Source organism: Portunus trituberculatus, chromosome 41 (assembly GCF_017591435.1).
Source record: "Portunus trituberculatus isolate SZX2019 chromosome 41, ASM1759143v1, whole genome shotgun sequence".
Taxonomy (NCBI): Eukaryota; Metazoa; Arthropoda; class Malacostraca; order Decapoda; family Portunidae; genus Portunus; species Portunus trituberculatus.
In genome coordinates, this window is record NC_059295.1 from 41,597,554 (window position 1) to 41,614,348 (window position 16,795).

Below are 16,795 nucleotides of genomic sequence, written 5' to 3' on the forward strand. Positions count from 1 at the left end.
AGGAAAAGTACATTGGCAGGATTGCATGGCTTCATTACATTATTAGAAGTGTGGGGGAATGAAAGTAATAAGCCATTCCTTCTTTCCTTCCCCCCACACTCACAGTCTGTTCACCTCAGCACCCACTACATCAGGTACTGCTGTCTCCTTTGATATTAATAGGATTTCTTAGCATTGTATCTTTTCTTTATTGTATTCCATTATAATACAGTACACCCTTATTTTACCCTTTGTTTTTTGCACGGTTTTGAATCTACAATAATTTTTTTTTTTTTTTTTTTTTTACTATACACCTGTTCTGTACTAAATATTAATTACGTAAGGGGAAAAAAAATTTTTAGTACTGCTGCCAGACATTTTGATTTCCTATTACCATACTTTTCAGTCTAGAGCAATGATTTTTTTACAGCTTAAACACTAGTGTGATGTACCTCTAATATAGTTATCATCAAAACTGATGCATTACTTTTCTCATTAGTTTATGTTTACTATTTGTTTTCTTACATATCTTTATATAACTTTAACTTTATCAATTACTCATTTTTTGTTCTATATGGAATTCAGTAACTCTGGTCATTGGTCTATATGGTTGCTCCTGCAGTATTTCCATGGGTTCAGATTTTTACACGGATTTTGTATTTACACAGTGTTTTCCGGTCCCTAACCCAAGTGCAAAATAAGGGTCTACTGTACCTATTTTTTTTTTTTTTTTTCATGATATACAGTTTGACTTGATTAAAAAAAAGGTGGTTCTGCTGAATTTAAATCTTATAATTGTACATGAAATCATGAATGAAGAAAGCAAACGTTTGGACAAACTACATTCTGCAAGTTTCTTCTCAATGGATTGCTTGTGTGTACTGTTAAATTTGAATAAGGGTAATGATCTCACTGTTTTAAATGAACCAAAATATATTTATCCATATAAAAAAGTAAATATACCATTACACTTTCTTGTAATTTCTTTACCTAACCTGGACTTTCTAAGATAAACAAACCATCATGAACATGTTGTTTTAAGAATTATATTTCCCACTAGAAATTGAAGTTCTAACTTCTTTAATGACCATTACACTTTCTTGTAATTTCTTTACCTAACCTGGACTTTCTAAGATAAACAAACCATCATGAACATGTTGTTTTAAGAATTATATTTCCCACTAGCAATTGAAGTTCTAACTTCTTTAATGACACCAACAATTTTTTCCATTAATTCTATCTGCACATCCATTGGCATTGAATCTGCTGTTGCTTCTACCATCTGGCCTATGGATGAAGCTAAAAGGAATACCTTGCCCTATTTGGCTAGGTAATCACCAAGGCTATTCATAGCTTCCTCATTTTTGGATTTACTATTACCTCTTTTGAGAGGTCACCCAAAGGGTGAGCTACTGTGTGAAGATGAAGGATTAGAAATTGGTGATGGAGAAGGAAGAGCAATTGATGATGGAGAAGGAAGAATGTTTGGTGATGAAGAAGGAAGAATGTTTGGTGATGGAGAAGGAACATGGACTACTGCAGAAGGAATAGAGCTTTGCTGTAAAGGTGAAGTACAGCTGGCCACAGATGAATGCGATGAGCTGCTGCAACCAGGGAGGATCTCGCATTCACCATGATCTTAAAGAGTTGTGGTGGTAGTATCTCTACTTTCCTCCAACTGTCAACACCACCTTAAACATAAGAAAGCATGGATTGACCAATAAGAGAATATCACACAAGTGAAACGTTGAAGAGGTTAAGGAAAGTATGGTATAGTACTACAGCTGAAAGGGATCATCACAGGTTTAATTCCTAGAGTAGAAGACTGGTGTCATTAATGCTGATAAAAAACAAAATATGGCCCTCAAACACCAGGATGAATCTTTATAACATTGTGTAGATTTAGGAAAACAGATAGAAAAATTTTGGAAATATTTACTTGGTAAATGTTAAGTTGAGGGTGTGCACTATGCTATGCTTCACCACAGGCGCTCATCTCCTGTCTCATAGGCCTTTAAGCCTGTGGTGGATAGAATCCATTACTCTGGGACACAGAGCCAATGGAACACTGGGTTACCACAGTTTACTTTCCCAGGAAACAGGTCACAACTCCTGATTTACACCTGGTACCCAGGGTTTTAAGGAAAAATTGCCCAAGAATTTTCCTGCTACACCTGGTGATACACCCCAGGATCTCACAGTTGTGAACCAAGCATGCTATCCGTTGCACAACAGGACACCCTAATATTTACTTAATGCAATGGAAAAAAAAAAAAAAAAAAAAAGCTAAAGCAATAGTGCAAAGTTTTCAAGTTATAACTACACCCCCTGAAGACCACAAAATCCAACCAACGAAATACAATCAATGCATGTAATAGTTGCATAGTACAGTCAGCGCAAAATAAATGGCCACACCCGTTGATATCACGTCAAACCTACTCTTAACTAAGAACATAAGGTATATAAAGGAGAATATAACACAAATACTGCTATATTCTGTTATTATTAATATTTTGTCATATTACCCTTCACTTTCAAGACAGCCATAACCCTACTTGGCATACTATCAGACAGCTTTGTAAGAATATTCCAAAGTTGTGTCATCCATCAGTCCAGGAATTTGTCTGTTAGAGCTTTAATGCCTTGCACTGAAAGTTACCAGTTACTCTTTTTATTTTATACCACACATTTTCCCTGATATTTCAGTCTAGAATATTCCCTTGCCACCTTATGATGATCTACACAACATTAACTTTGTTGCCAATGAACCCCCTTGCAGTTTTTAATGCAGCATATTACAGTAAAGAAATTGACCAGAATTTCCTATATGGCATCTCTAGGGATTACGCCAAGTGTTTACGCACGAAAGATACCACTGCACTCAGTCACCACTCACTGGGTGGTGAGTGAGAGGAGGTACTTCTGGTTATTCCCCTCCTTTTTCCTGACATCGTTCACTGTACAGAAAATATCGTTCACTGTTTTCCTCTTCTGCTGATCGTCATCACGACAGAATGGGTCCTAGCAAACTGAGTATGGAAGAAAAGGGCATTGTGTTAGCCTTAGTTCGTGAAGGCTTAAGCAACAGAGAAATAGCAAGAAGAACAAAAAGATCTGAGAAAAGTGTTCGCCGTGTGAAGAAAGCAGCCACTACACTGGGAACAGGTGCGACTCCAGTGAGGAAGAAGAGGACGGGGAGGAAACGTAAAACACAGCCAAGAACGGACAACCTGCTCAAACGAGAAGTACAGAAAGACCCTTTCATTACAGCCAGGGAGTTGAAGGAACAACATGCTGATGTCCTGGGAGATATAGCAGTTAGGACAATTCAAAACCGGCTACAGAAAGATCTCAAACTGCCATGTCGCCGAGCTGCTCACAAACCTCTCGTGACGGAGAAGATGCGACTACAGCGACTTGCTTTCTTCAGGAGGTATGGACAATGGACTTCAGAAGATTGGCGGTCTGTGTTTTTTAGCAATGAAAGTGCGTTCAAAACAATATCTAAAGGAAAGATAAAAGTGAGACGTCCCATGGGTTCTGATCACTATGACACTAAGTACTACACAGTATAAACTGTGAAATTCCCAGCTGGTGTGATGATGTGGGGTTGCTTCAGTGGTGAAAAGGGTAGTGGTGGATTATATTTTTTAGATAAGAATGTGAACATGAATGGTGCCTTATATGTTGATGTTCTGAAAAATCACATGTTGCCATTTTATGAGAAACATGAGAATATAGCAGTATTTGTGTTTTATTCTCCTTTATATACCTTATATTCTTAGTTAAGAGTAGATTTGACATGATATCAACAAATGCGGCCATTTCTTTTGTGCTGACTGTACATATATCTCTTGTTGGTGAATGTGTATTTCACTTAAATTATGCCAATTATATTAATTGAAAAATTTTAACTAACCATATCTGAAGGAAGTTCACAGCTTGCCTCTGTTGGGGTTTCCTCAACCAGTGAGTCAATTAGAAAAGTGGCACCATCAAATACTGGCCATTTTTCTTGATGACTCCTCCTGATCCACTAGGAGCTCTCTGAACTTTATGGTACTGCCTCATGAAGTACGTCTGGAGGTTTTTGAATTTCATCCGTACTTGCGCTGCAAAGAATTACAGAGAACTTGAAATATCTGCCAACCAAAAATCACAATAACGAGAAAAAAAAGTATTCTCAACTAGGTAACTAATTAGGTATATACCTATTCTAAGTGTAATTAATCTACCTCTGTGAGGCTGACCAACCTAATCCTGCCAGACTGACTAACCTAATCGTGCAAGTTTGACTTAACTAACACTGCAGGGCTGATAACCTAATCTAACATAACCTATCCCAAAGTAGCTGACTAGTATATATTTACTTATTTATTCCAAAATTTGGTAAATTTGCAGTTTCTATCAATACATCACACATGATTATAAAGTGTCTCAGGATATAGGTCACAATGTCAGGAGTATTTGTAGCCCCATATTATCTTGTCGCAAATGAATAATAAGATTTAGATTAGTGGTTGACCAAGTGGCACTGTCCCCGAGAAACCGTCCCACGTGCTCGCCTTGATTCCCGGTTCCCTCTTCACAGCTCCTTCACCCAGCGGATTTAACGTCACATCGAATGAGAAATATATATATGGTATATAATTTTGTTTTTGCATAGGGGTTCCTCGAGACGTGACGTATTTGAAGAGTTACGCAAGAGTAAAAAGGTTGAGAAACGCTGCCTTATTCGTTACCATATTCTCTCTCTCTCTCTCCTTCCTTATTCATTTTCATATTCTCTCTCTCTCTCTCTCCTTATTCGTTTCATATTCTCTCTCTCTCTCTCTCTCTTATTCATTTTCATATTTTCTCTCCTTATTCGTTTTCATATTTTTCTTTCTCTCCCCTTATTCATTTTCATATTTTTTTTTCTCTCTCTCCCCTTATTCGTTTTCATATTTTCTCTCCTTATTAGTTTTCATATTCTCTCTCTCTCTCTTGCTGACCAATAGCGTGGCTTCATATATATGACGTCAAATCAGCTGGGTGAAGGAGCTGCGAAATGGGAACCGGGAGGCGAGCACGCGGGACGGTTTCTTGGGGACAATGCCGACTAAGTTAGGCTAGCTTAGGTTAAGTTAGGCACACAAGGCAGTTAATTTTTTTTCTTTACTGAAAGGTTAGGTTAATGAAATCTTTACGAGTGTCATGTAGGGTATGTAACCTGTCCACTCAGCATGTATGTGGTGTTTGCCCGTTTTGTGCAAATTTTATTGATACTCAGTATTAAGTAGTGAAGAGCAAGAAATCTTACCTCAAGTGTTGAGAGTTCAGGATGTTCTGCTTTCAGCGCAGCTGCGATTTCCTCAAATGCCCCACCTCGCACCTTGTTTTTATGGTAGAGAGGATCACTGGGATGCCAGAGAAATCTTTTCTCCTTTACTAGGTCTAGGAGAGAGGCTTCAGAACCCCTAGACCAAGGTATTTTAGTAGAATCCATGGTAGAGATGCTAATCTGGGAGTCACCTCTTCGTCTTCTGTTGTTGTTTTGGCGCCCTCAAGTTACGACTGTGGCTAGTCTTGAAATCGGTACTTGCCGTTATCTACATGCTTGTTTGGGCTCTTGCTTGATGAATCTTTGCTTATTTCAAATTTGAATAGCAAAACAAATTATGAGGTGATGTTTTGGCGTCTGGGTTTGAAGCGAAGATTTTATGTTGCCGCAACTTTCAGTCACTTCGGTATTTGCTGGCGTAAACTTGCGGGAAAAAACGCTAGTGTGACCATTGCGATCATAAGCTCTGCCCACTGGCTCCACTTTTTTTTTTTTTTCAGCACAGCGGGATAGGCGCTTGTAACATATAACATAACATATAACATATGTTATGTTGCTTGCCGCCTTCTTCAATATAACCTCCTTGGTGTATACTGTATATTTATCTATCTACCTATCCATCTGTCTATCCGTTTGTCTATTTAACTGTGCATTTATCTATATATAGACCTATCAAACTACGTGGTTATATATTATTCATTTATTTTTTCATCTCCACACAACAATGCAAATATTAACTCGCTTAGACGAAACAAACCTAATGAATGAACTTACGTACAATATATATATATATATATATATATATATATATATATATATATATATATATATATATACACACACACACACATATCCGCCGCCGCCGCCGCCGCCGTCGCCGTCAGCTGATCAAATGTAAACAAAACGGACCTAGGCGGCGAGACATTTGAAAGAAATAGCCTCACTGTTTTCACTTCTGCTGGCTATATATTCCACAGTCACTCTTTTTCGTGATTCCTGAAGTGGAAGAGGAGAAAAGAAAAGGCACGATGGAGGAAGTTGGAGAAAATTTGTCAGTTTTAAGTAAACTGGTGGATATAGTTATAGAAACTGGGAGAAGAGAAGAGGCCGCTGTGTTCCAGGTGTAGGTTAGTACTGGAAGTGTTTAGGGGCGTTTCTGAGTGCATTATTATTTTCAAGACTAGTTATTACATTTTTTTCTTGTTGTGAGCTGACTTGGGAGCATGTGTTATAAGGTCTACATGATGACAATTGCTGTAAGAGAGAAAAACCATCCACAATACTGTTGCTGCAACGATTCCCAGATGTAGTGACAGGATGGTTGAAGCTGACCAAAATTCACTTGGCCCTTAGAACATATGAAAATGAGGGAAGCTGCAAAGAGGACACCAGCCTACACATGGCAGTCTCTGTATTAACATTATTACCTATTATCCCCATCCATATATTTGTCTAATCTTTTAAAGCTTCCTATTGACTACCACTATCAACCCTGATTTCTGAGTCCATTCCATTCATCAACCACTCTATTAGAGAACCAGTCCTTTGCAATTTCTTTTTTAAACCAAAATTTTTAAGTTTGAGTCAGTTATTTCTGGTTCTATCCTGGTTACTGATCCTAAGATCTTTGTTTACGTTTTCTTCATTATAATCCCTACACCTCTGCCATTAAGAAAAAGGTAGTCACCCTGGGCAATGTCATGCTTCACAACCTGTAGTGTAGATGCTCATCCCTCCATCCTTCACATGAGCCTGGGGAATGTTGCACAATGCTACCTAGTGTGGATGTTACTTAAGGTTAATGCCCAGTGCCTATTTAGCTGGTTATTGTGAAATGATCATGGGTAGCATGTAAAAGAAGACAATCTCAAAAGTTTGTCTCTGCATAGCACATAACTGCATGTCTTATGTTATTAATGCTACTTAGTGTAATCTTACAAAAAAAAAAAAAAAAAAAATGAGGCATCATTTAAGAATGACAGTGTTAAGAGTCATACAGAAATCTTGCTATAGGTTATTTTTCAATTATTTTATTAATATAGAATTTTGAAGAAAGAATTTTGGGGGTGAAATGTTGTAATGTAAATACAATATACAAGTAGTTTGTAAACTGAGATATGCAATTGATATTAGTACCTTACAAATTTTAGTGATTTGGTACATTACCTGATGTATACAGTGTGTATTTCAAAGGGGCAGTCACAGCCTGCCCTCTACAGACAACTCTCCTCCTTCACACCAAACTACATGCACTTGCTACACACACACCAGATTGGACTGCTCTTCATGTAGTGCCCCAAAATGTCATGACACCTCTCTTAAGTTTTTCTTCATTAACTTCTACAATATTTGCAGTCTTAGATCTAATTTTCAATATGTAGACCACCACCTCTCCTCTACTAAACCTCATCTTCTTTTCTCTATCCTCATTTTCGTTCCAATGCTGGATGTTGCGTCCATGTGTGCAGCAACTTAACTTACTCTCGTGCCCATGCTGTGGAATCTTCTGAGTTTCCCTTCATCTGGCTTTGACTCAATAGTCGTTCTTTAACTAAGTTTATCTGTGCTGTCTATCTCTTCCCTAACTCCTCTGACTATAGTAAATTCTTTAAATATTCAATTTCCAAAGTGGAGCACATTCTGTCCCTGTACCCTTTCACAGAGGTCTCTACCCTTGGAGATTTCAATGTTCACCACCAGCTTTGGCTTTCCTCTCCTTTCACTGACCATCCTGGTGAACTAGCCTTCAACTTTGCTATCCTCCATGACCTAGAGCAACTACTCGTATTCCTGACAGTCTTGGAGATACGCCCAACATTCTTGATCTTTCCTTACCTGTAATCCTTCTGCTTATGCTGTTACCATTTCTTCTCCGTTGGGCTCCTCCGATCACAATCTCATTTCTCTGTCTTATCCTATTTCTACAAACCCTCCTCAGGATCCCCCCAAAGTGGAGATGTCTCTGGTGTTTTGCATCTGCCAGTTGGGAAGACCTGAGGAGGTATTATGCTGATTTTCCCTGGAATGATTACTGTTTCTGTGTCTGAGACCCATCACTGTGTACTGAATGCATAACAGAAGCGACAGTGTTGGCATGGAGGCATACATTCTTCATTCTTTTTCTCAACCTAAGCCTTCTAAACCTTGGTTTAACACAGCCTGTTCTTGTGCTATACATGATAGAAAAGTTGCCCACAAAAAGTACTTGAGCCTTTCATCACCTGAATCTCATACATTTTTTATTTTTACCTGGAATCATGCCAAGTCTGTTCTTGAACTTGCCAAACACTCCTTCATGAAATGAAAATGTCAAAATCTTTCAAACTCCAGTTCCCCTTGAGACTTCTGGCATCTAGCCAAAAACATGTCCAATAACTACTTCATCTTTTCTTCCTTTATTTCGTCCTGATGGCACCACTGCCATCCCATCTGTCTCTAAAGCTGAACTCTTCCCTCAAACCTTTGCTAACAACTCCACCTTTGATGATTCTGGGCTTGTTCCTCTCTTTCCTCATTCCTCTTACCATTTCATATCTTTAATCTAAGTTCTTCGTAATGATGTTTTTCAATGCTATCAGAAGGCTAATGGACCCGATAGGGTCCTTCCTATTGTTTTCAAAAACTGTGCCTCCATGGTTGCACCTTGCCTGGCCAAGTTCTTTCAACTATGTCTATTGACTTCTACCTTTCTTTCTTGCTGAAAGTTTGCCTACATTCAGCCTGTTTCTAAAAAAAGGTGACCGTTCTAATCCCTCAAACTACTTTCTTATAGCTTTTTATCTCTCCTCACTAGAAAGATTCTGTCACTTCACAATCTTCTATCTGATCGCCAGTATGGCTTCTGTCAAGGCTACTTTACTAGCGATCTTTTAGTGTTCCTAACTGAGTTTTGGTCATCCTCTTTTAGAGATTTCGGTGAAACTTTTGCTGTTGTGATAGATGTATCAAAAGCTTTTGATAAAGTCTGGCACAAAGCTTTGATTTCAAAACTGCCCTCCTATAGTTCTGATCCTTCTCTCTGCAACTTTATCTCAAGTTTCCTTTCCAATCATTCTATTATAGCCATGGTAGACTGCCACTGTTTTTCTCCTAAATCTATCAATAGTAGTGTTCCTCAGGGTTCTGTACTGTCACCCACTCTCTTTCTTTTATTCATTAATGGTCTTAATCAAACATCTTGTCATACCCTCTCTTATGCTGATGATACCACCTTCTTCCCACATCCTTTCAGAAAGTCAACAGATCACACAGGGATGCCACAGAATGTCAGACTTCTGATCTCTCTAAGATTTCTGATTGGGGTAGAGAAAACTTATTAGTATTTGATGCCTCAAAAACTCAGTTCCTACATGTATCAACTTGATTGAATCTTTCAGACAACTATCTCCTTTTCTTCAATGACACTTAACTGTCTCTGTCTTTAACACTGAATATCCTCGGTGTGTCCTATACTCATAATCTAAATTGGAAACTTCACATCACGTCTCTTACTAAAACAATTTCTATGAAGTTAGATATTCTGAAGCGTCTCCGCCAGTTTTCTCGTCCCTCTAACTGCTAAGTCTGCACATGTTCCTTATCTGTCTATGTAAGGAGCACTCTTTGCATGTCTGGGGGGTTCCACTTGCACAGTTTTATTTCATCTCATCAACTCCTCTCCTCTGACTGAAATGTTGCATCTCTTACTATCTTTTGATCATTATCTTCATGCTAACTGCTCTACTGATCTTGCTAAATGCATGTCTTCCCTCCTCCTACTCCTGTGGCCTTGCTGCACAAAGGTTTCTTCTTCCTCTCACCCCTATTCTGTCCAACTCTAAAGCAAGAGTTAACCAGTATGCCCAGTCATTGATACCTTCCCTGGTAAACTCTAGGATTCCCTGCCTGCTTCTGTGTTTTCCATATTCCTACTAATTGACTTCTTTTTAGAGAGAGGTTTCAATACATTTGGCTAATTCTATTTTAATCTTTAAGGGAGCTAGCATTCCAAGTGGGCTTTTTTTTTAATCTTTTGTTGCCCATTGCTGGTTTATCCTATTGCATAAAAAAAAATAAATATCATGGGTAAGTCAGAGAGACAAATTCATCTGACAATATGTAAAGAAAGTTAATATTGCTTCTTTAATATGCAGTAACCCCCACATGAGTCAAACTAATTGGGGGAAGGCTAATCCAAGTTATCCAAAAGTTCTGATTACTCAATTTTGCAAGCCTGTTTCTACTAATAGTTGATATGATCTATGTAATATATTATGTAAATAACTACTACATACATAGCACATGCACGCACATAAATATGTGGCATACACACACACACACACACACACACACACACACACACACACACACACACACACACACACACACACACACACACACACACACACAAATACAAAAACAACAAATTTTCTAATCTCTCTCTCTCTCTCTCTCTCTCTCTCTCTCTCTCTCTCTCTCTCTCTCTCTCTCTCTCTCTCTCTCTCTCTCTCTCCTCCTCTCCCTTTCCTCCTCCTCCTCTTCCTCTCGAAAGATTTTTTTTTTTTTTTTTTTTTTACATTACAAGGGCACTGGCCAAGGGAAAACAAAGTGTTGGAAAAAAAAAATCCCGCTGGTTGCCAGGCCCTGTTAAGAGGAAAGTAGGAGAAAGAGAAAAACAAAAAATCTAAAAGGAGGGTCCAGTTAACGTAAGAGGTGTCTTGACACTCCTCTTTTGAAAGAGTTTAAGTCATAGGCAGGTGGAAATACAGACACAGGTAGAGAGTTCCAGAGTTTACCAGTGTAGGGAATGAAGGAGTGAAGATACTGGTTAACTCTTGCATTAGGAAGATGGACAGAATAGGGATGAGAAGAAGTAGAGAGTCTTGTGCAGCGAGGCCGCAGGAGGGGAAGGCATGCAGTTAGCAAGTTCAGAAGAGCAGACAGCATGAAAACAGCGGTAGAAGACAGATAAAGATGCAACATTGCGGCGGTGACTTAAAGAATCAAGACAGTCAGTTAGAGGAGAAGAGTTGATAAGACGAAAAGCTTTAGATTCCACCTTGTTTAGTAAAGCTGTGTGTGGATCCCCCAGACATGAGAGCCATACTCCATACACGGGCGGATAAGGCCCTGTACAGAGCAAGCAGCTGGGAGGAGAGAAAAATGGACGAAGACGCCACAGGACACCTAACTTCTTGGAAGCTGATTTAGCAAGAGTAGAGATGTGAAATTTCCAGTTTAGATTTTTAGTGAAGGATAGACCGAGTGTGTTTAATGTAGAGGAGAGGGAAGTTGAGTGTTATTGAAGAAGAGAGGATAGTTGTCTGGAAGGTTATGTCGAGTAGATAGTTGTAGAAATTGAGTTTTGAGGCATTGAACAAAACCAGGTTTTCTCTGCCCCAATCAGAAACAAGTGAAAGATCAGAAGTTAGGCGTCCTATAGCATCTCGCCTTGAGTCATTTAATTGTTGTTGGGTTGGGCGTCTGTTGAACGCTGTTGAATAATGCAAGGTGGTATCATCAGCATAGGAGTGGATAGGGCATTGAGTCAGATTTAGGAGATCATTGATGAATAATAGAAAGAGAGTGGGTGATAGGACAGAACCCTGTGGAACACCACTGTTGATAGTTTTAGGGAAGAACAGTGACCGTCTACTACAGCAGCAATAGAACGATCGGAAAGGAAACTGGAGATGAAGGTACAGAGAGAAGGATAGAATCCGTAGGAGGGTAGTTTAGAAATTAAAGATTTGTGCCAGACTCTATCGAAGGCTTTCGATATGTCAAGGCCGACAGCAAAGGTTTCACCGAAGTCCCTAAAGAGGATGACCAAGATTCAGTTAGGAAAGTAAGAAGATCACCAGTAGATCTGCCTTTACGGAAACCATACTGGCAATCAGAGAGAAGGTTGTGAGCTGATAGATGCCTCATTATCTTCCTATTAAGGATAGACTCAAAGGCTTTAGAAAGGCAGGAAATCAAAGCTATAGGGCGGTAGTTAGAAGGATTGGAGTGGTCACCTTTTTAGGGACAGGTTGAATGTGAGCAAACTTCCAGCAAGAAGGATAAATAGAAGTAGAGAGACACAGATGAAAGAGTTTGACCAGGCAGTGAGCGAGTTCGGAAGCACAGTTTTGAGAACAACAGGAGGGACTCCATCCGGACCGTAAGCCTTCCGAGAATCAAGGCCAGAGAGGGCCAGGAAAACGTCTTTATAAAGAATTTTAATTTTAGGGATGAAGTAGTCAGAGGGTGGAGGAGTAGGAGGAATATGCCCAGAATCATCCAAAGTTGAGTTGGTAGCAAAGGTTTGAGCGAAGAGTTCAGCTTTAGAAAAGAAGAGACAGCTGTAGAGCCATCTGGATGAAGTAAAGGAGGGAAAGACGAAGAAGTAAAGTTGTTAGAGATATTATTGGCTAGATGCCAGAAATCTCGAGAGGAGTTAGAATTGGAAAGACTTTGACATTTTCTATTGATGAAAGAGTTTTTAGTAAGTTGGAGAATAGATTTGGCATGATTACGGGCAGAAATATATAGGGCATGAGTTTCAGCAGTTGGATGGCTACGGAACCGTTTGTGAGCCGCCTCTCTATCATTGACAGCACGAGAACAAGCAGAGTTAAACCAAGGCTTTTTAGCTTTAGGGTTAGAGAAAGTATGAGGAATGTATAGCTCCATGCCAGAGATAATCACCTCTGTTATGCGCTCGGCACAAAGAGAAGGATCTCTGACATGAAAACAATAATCATCCCAAGGAAATCAGAATAGTACTGCCTTAGTTCCTCCCACTTAGCAGAGTTAAAATGCCAGAAGCACCTCCGCTTAGGCGGGTCCTGAGGCTGCACTGGAGTGATAGAACAGGTAACGGAAATTAGATTGTGGTCGGAGGAGCCCAACGGAGAGGAAAGTTTAACAGAGTAAGCAGAAGGGTTGGAGGTTAGGAAAAGATCAAGAATGTTGGGCGTGTCTCCAAGGCGGTCAGGAATACGGGTAGGGAACTGCACTAGCTGCTCTAGGTCATGAAGGATAGCAAAGTTGAAGGTTTGTTCACCAGGTTGGTCAGTGAAAGAAGATGAAAGCCAAAGCTGGTGGTGAACATTGAAATCCCTAAAATGGAGATCTCAGCAAAAGGAAAGTGAGATAAGATGTGCTCCACCTTGGAAGTCAAATAGTCAAAGAATTTTACATAGTCAGAGGAATTAGGTGAGAGGTATACAGCACAGATGAATTTAGTTAGAGAGTGACATTGAAGTCTTAGCCAGATGGTAGAAAATTCTGAAGATTCAAGATTGTGGGCACGAGAGCAAGTGGTGTCGTTACGCACGTATGCGCAACATCCAGCTTTGGATTGAAAATGAGGATAGAGCAAGTAGGAGGGAACAGAAAAGGGCTGCTGTCAGTAGTCACAGACAACTGTGTTTCGGTTAGGAAGAGAAGATGAGGTTTAGTAGAGGAGAGGTGGTGTTCCACAGATTGAAAATTAGAACGAAGGCCACGAATGTTGCAGAAATTGATAGTGAAAGTATTAGATGAAGTGTCAAGACACCCAAGGTCGACAGCAGAGGGCAGTCCGACCTGGGGACATTTATGGTCCCCTCCCCAGAGGGGGACTCCGAGGCAGGGCGTGGTGAAGCCATTATTAAATTTTGATTTGAAGAGTGTAAAAGTGTAAGGTGTTGTAGTGTAGTGTAGGAAGTAGTAGAAGTTGTCTTTAGAGGGCAGGCTGCAGCTGCTCAATTGTATAAATGAGACCACAAAGGGAACCGGGAAGAGAGGACACGGGGAATCACTCAGTCTGCAGCACTGCCTACATCCCCGTAAGTACATCTCCTGGAGTATTCCACCGGGCGGCAGGTGACTACTGCCTACTCCAGTAGGCGTCCCGCTTGTGTCTAAAATATTAGCAAATGTCTCTCTCTCTCTCTCTCTCTCTCTCTCTCTCTCTCTCTCTCTCTCTCTCTCTCTCTCTCTCTCTCTCTCTCTCTCTCTCCGAAGAGAGAAGCGTCCACTTTCCTCTTCAAAGGCAATATAGTAACTAAAAAATAGCAGCATAATACACAAAGACGACAAGTATGACAAGCTTGCACGAGTTTTCCGCGCTTGGGCGCGCGGCACTACCACCCGTATATCATTCAGGCGGGCTTTTTTAACATCCGGCGCGAAGGGGTTAAAAAGGCTTTCAACATATAAGTCTCCTATAGAAAATAGAACACATTGGAGGAATATAGGGAAATATCGTAAACTGGATGATGGACTACTTAACAGGTGGGGAAATGGTGACAATAATAAGAGATGCCCTATCAAGTTGAAGCACAGTTATTATGGTCATACCACAGGCTTCAGTCCTGGCACTAATATGTTCTAAGTATATATTAGCAATATACAAGAGGGATGGAGTAGCTACATTAATTTGCTTGCAGACGATGAAAAACTTTTGAGAGTTATAAGAAACATCGAGGAATGTATGGCTTTGCAGAAAGATATTGACAAGATCTGGGAATGGAGCCAAAAGTGAAAATTAGAATTTAATACCAGGAAATGCCATGTAATACAAATGGGTAAAAGTGATAGAAGGCTTACATGGGAATACAAAATGGGAGAAGAGATTATGATAAAAAAGGGGAGAAGAGAAAGACCTGGGATTGATTATACAAGTCACCCTGACTCCAGTGAGACACATAAATGGATTATTTGCTTCAACATATAAGACACTAAAAAATATCAGGATGGCATTCAATTACATGGATAAGAGTATGATGAAAAAGATCATAACTACTATGATAAGACCTAGACTAGAATATGCAGCAGTGGTATGGTCACCATATGGGCAGAAGGACATCAGGAAACTAGAAAGAATCTAAAGGACTGCTACAAAGATGGTGCCAGAAATAAAGCATCTTCTATATGAAGAAAGACTTAAGGAAATGGAACTACCAGCTTTGAAGGATAGACGGGAAAGAGGAGATATAATAATGATGTATAAGTTAGTAAACCTTATGGAAAAGATAGATAGACAAGACCTGGCATTACTGACAGAGGATGGAGATACACAAATAAGATCATGAAAAGTCAGTGTTTGAGGAACACTAAAAAGTTTAGTTTTCCACATAGGATGGTGGACATGGAACGGATTGAATGAAGAAATTGTAGCAGCAGGAAATTTGCACAAATTGAAGGAAAAGTAGGATAAAGGTAGATATGTAGACACATCACTGAGCCCTGCTCAGACCTTGTAATATACAACTTGGTAAATACAATTAGGTAAATACACTGAGATAGACACTGCCAGTTGGTTGCTGTCAGCTGTGTAAACAATGATCTTGGTGTTGCTTTGGTAGTGCTGTGGCATACAAGCTATTTCATATCTCTAATGGCTTATACATCTCCTCAAATGACAGACAATGTTAGAGCTATCAGGGGTATTTCAGCCAGTATATCAGCCTAGTGGCTTAATATTAAAGGGCAAAAAAGACCTACTGGTGCTATCAGGATAGAACATAAAGAAAAATCATGAAAGAGTAACTAAATAAAAAATAAAATTAGGTTAGTAACTGAATTCCTGAAAGTGTCCAACATACCCGATATCCAGCTTATTCAGGTCTGACTTAACTAGGGTTTACTCTACCTGCAAAGATCACTCATCGAAAGGGTTGTCCCAAGTAGTACAGGTGACTGTGATGTTTTCAGTGAAGTTTTCATCAGTCCTTAGCCAAGTTCTAGAGTCAGGTATCAGCTGGTCAGGGCAGGGCCCAGTGTTGTAGCTTACTGCATACACCTTGTTTTCTGATTCTAGACAGGAAAAGAGAATCTATCAATAGATTTAATTGTGTGTTTACTGTTATACATACAATTGTACTATACTTATCTGCTTGCCTTATTGGATACACTGCTGAAACTGGTGTTGACTTTAGGTGTCCTTTCACAACAAAAATATGTTAAACATTTATGTTCATCAGAGAGAGAGAGAGAGAGAGAGAGAGCACTCTGCATAATGTGTCTATATCAGATTATGTTAAATTGTGTAGATGGTGTGCTTATCTTGAATGGCATAGTCATAAATGTAAAGCTACTTTCTAGTACTATTTTACTGGTAATATATTTATAGTCAAATTTATTGCAAATTTAGTAATGGCAGTCGAGATTCTTAAGCATTCCACATTGATATTTCAACTCTTTTGAAATTATGAGACCTACAGACAGATTAGCATATCACTTTCAATACTGTATGTGTGTGTATTTATCTAGTTGTATTTACCTAGTTGCAGTTTTACAGGGCCTAGGCTTTATGCTTGTGTGGCCCCGTCTCCATATCTACACATATCCAATCTTACTTTAAAAGTATGCACACTCGTTGCAGACACTACTTCTTCATTCAAACTGTTCCACGTCGCAACACATCTTTGCGGGAAACTATACTTTTTAATATCTTACACATCTTCCCTTCCTCATCTTCTTGCTATGCGATCTTGTGCTTCGACTGGCATATTCTTCTCTCAGGATCAGATACTCATTGTC

The 16,795-nt window shown here is 39.5% G+C and overlaps 1 protein-coding gene and 1 long non-coding RNA gene across 5 annotated transcripts in view; one reads left to right on the forward strand and one right to left on the reverse strand.

Moving 5' to 3' along the window:
- Nucleotides 1-6,146: 6,146 nt before the first annotated feature.
- Nucleotides 6,147-16,795, forward strand: part of LOC123516452 — a 109,896-nt gene continuing 99,247 nt past the window's right edge. For all 4 annotated transcript variants that reach the window (XR_006678192.1, XR_006678193.1, XR_006678190.1 and 1 more), the window contains exon 1: nt 6,147-6,429. This is a non-coding gene — a long non-coding RNA (uncharacterized LOC123516452). The remainder of the gene's footprint in view (nt 6,430-16,795) is intronic.
- LOC123516451 overlaps nt 8,774-16,795 on the reverse strand; it is a 95,264-nt gene continuing 87,242 nt past the window's right edge. Inside the window, exons 10-11 of the mRNA XM_045275745.1 lie at nt 15,906-16,069; nt 8,774-9,594 (exon numbers count right to left, since the gene is read on the reverse strand). Coding sequence (XP_045131680.1) covers nt 15,915-16,069 — 155 coding nt within the window. The 3' untranslated portion in view covers nt 8,774-9,594; nt 15,906-15,914. The remainder of the gene's footprint in view (nt 9,595-15,905; nt 16,070-16,795) is intronic.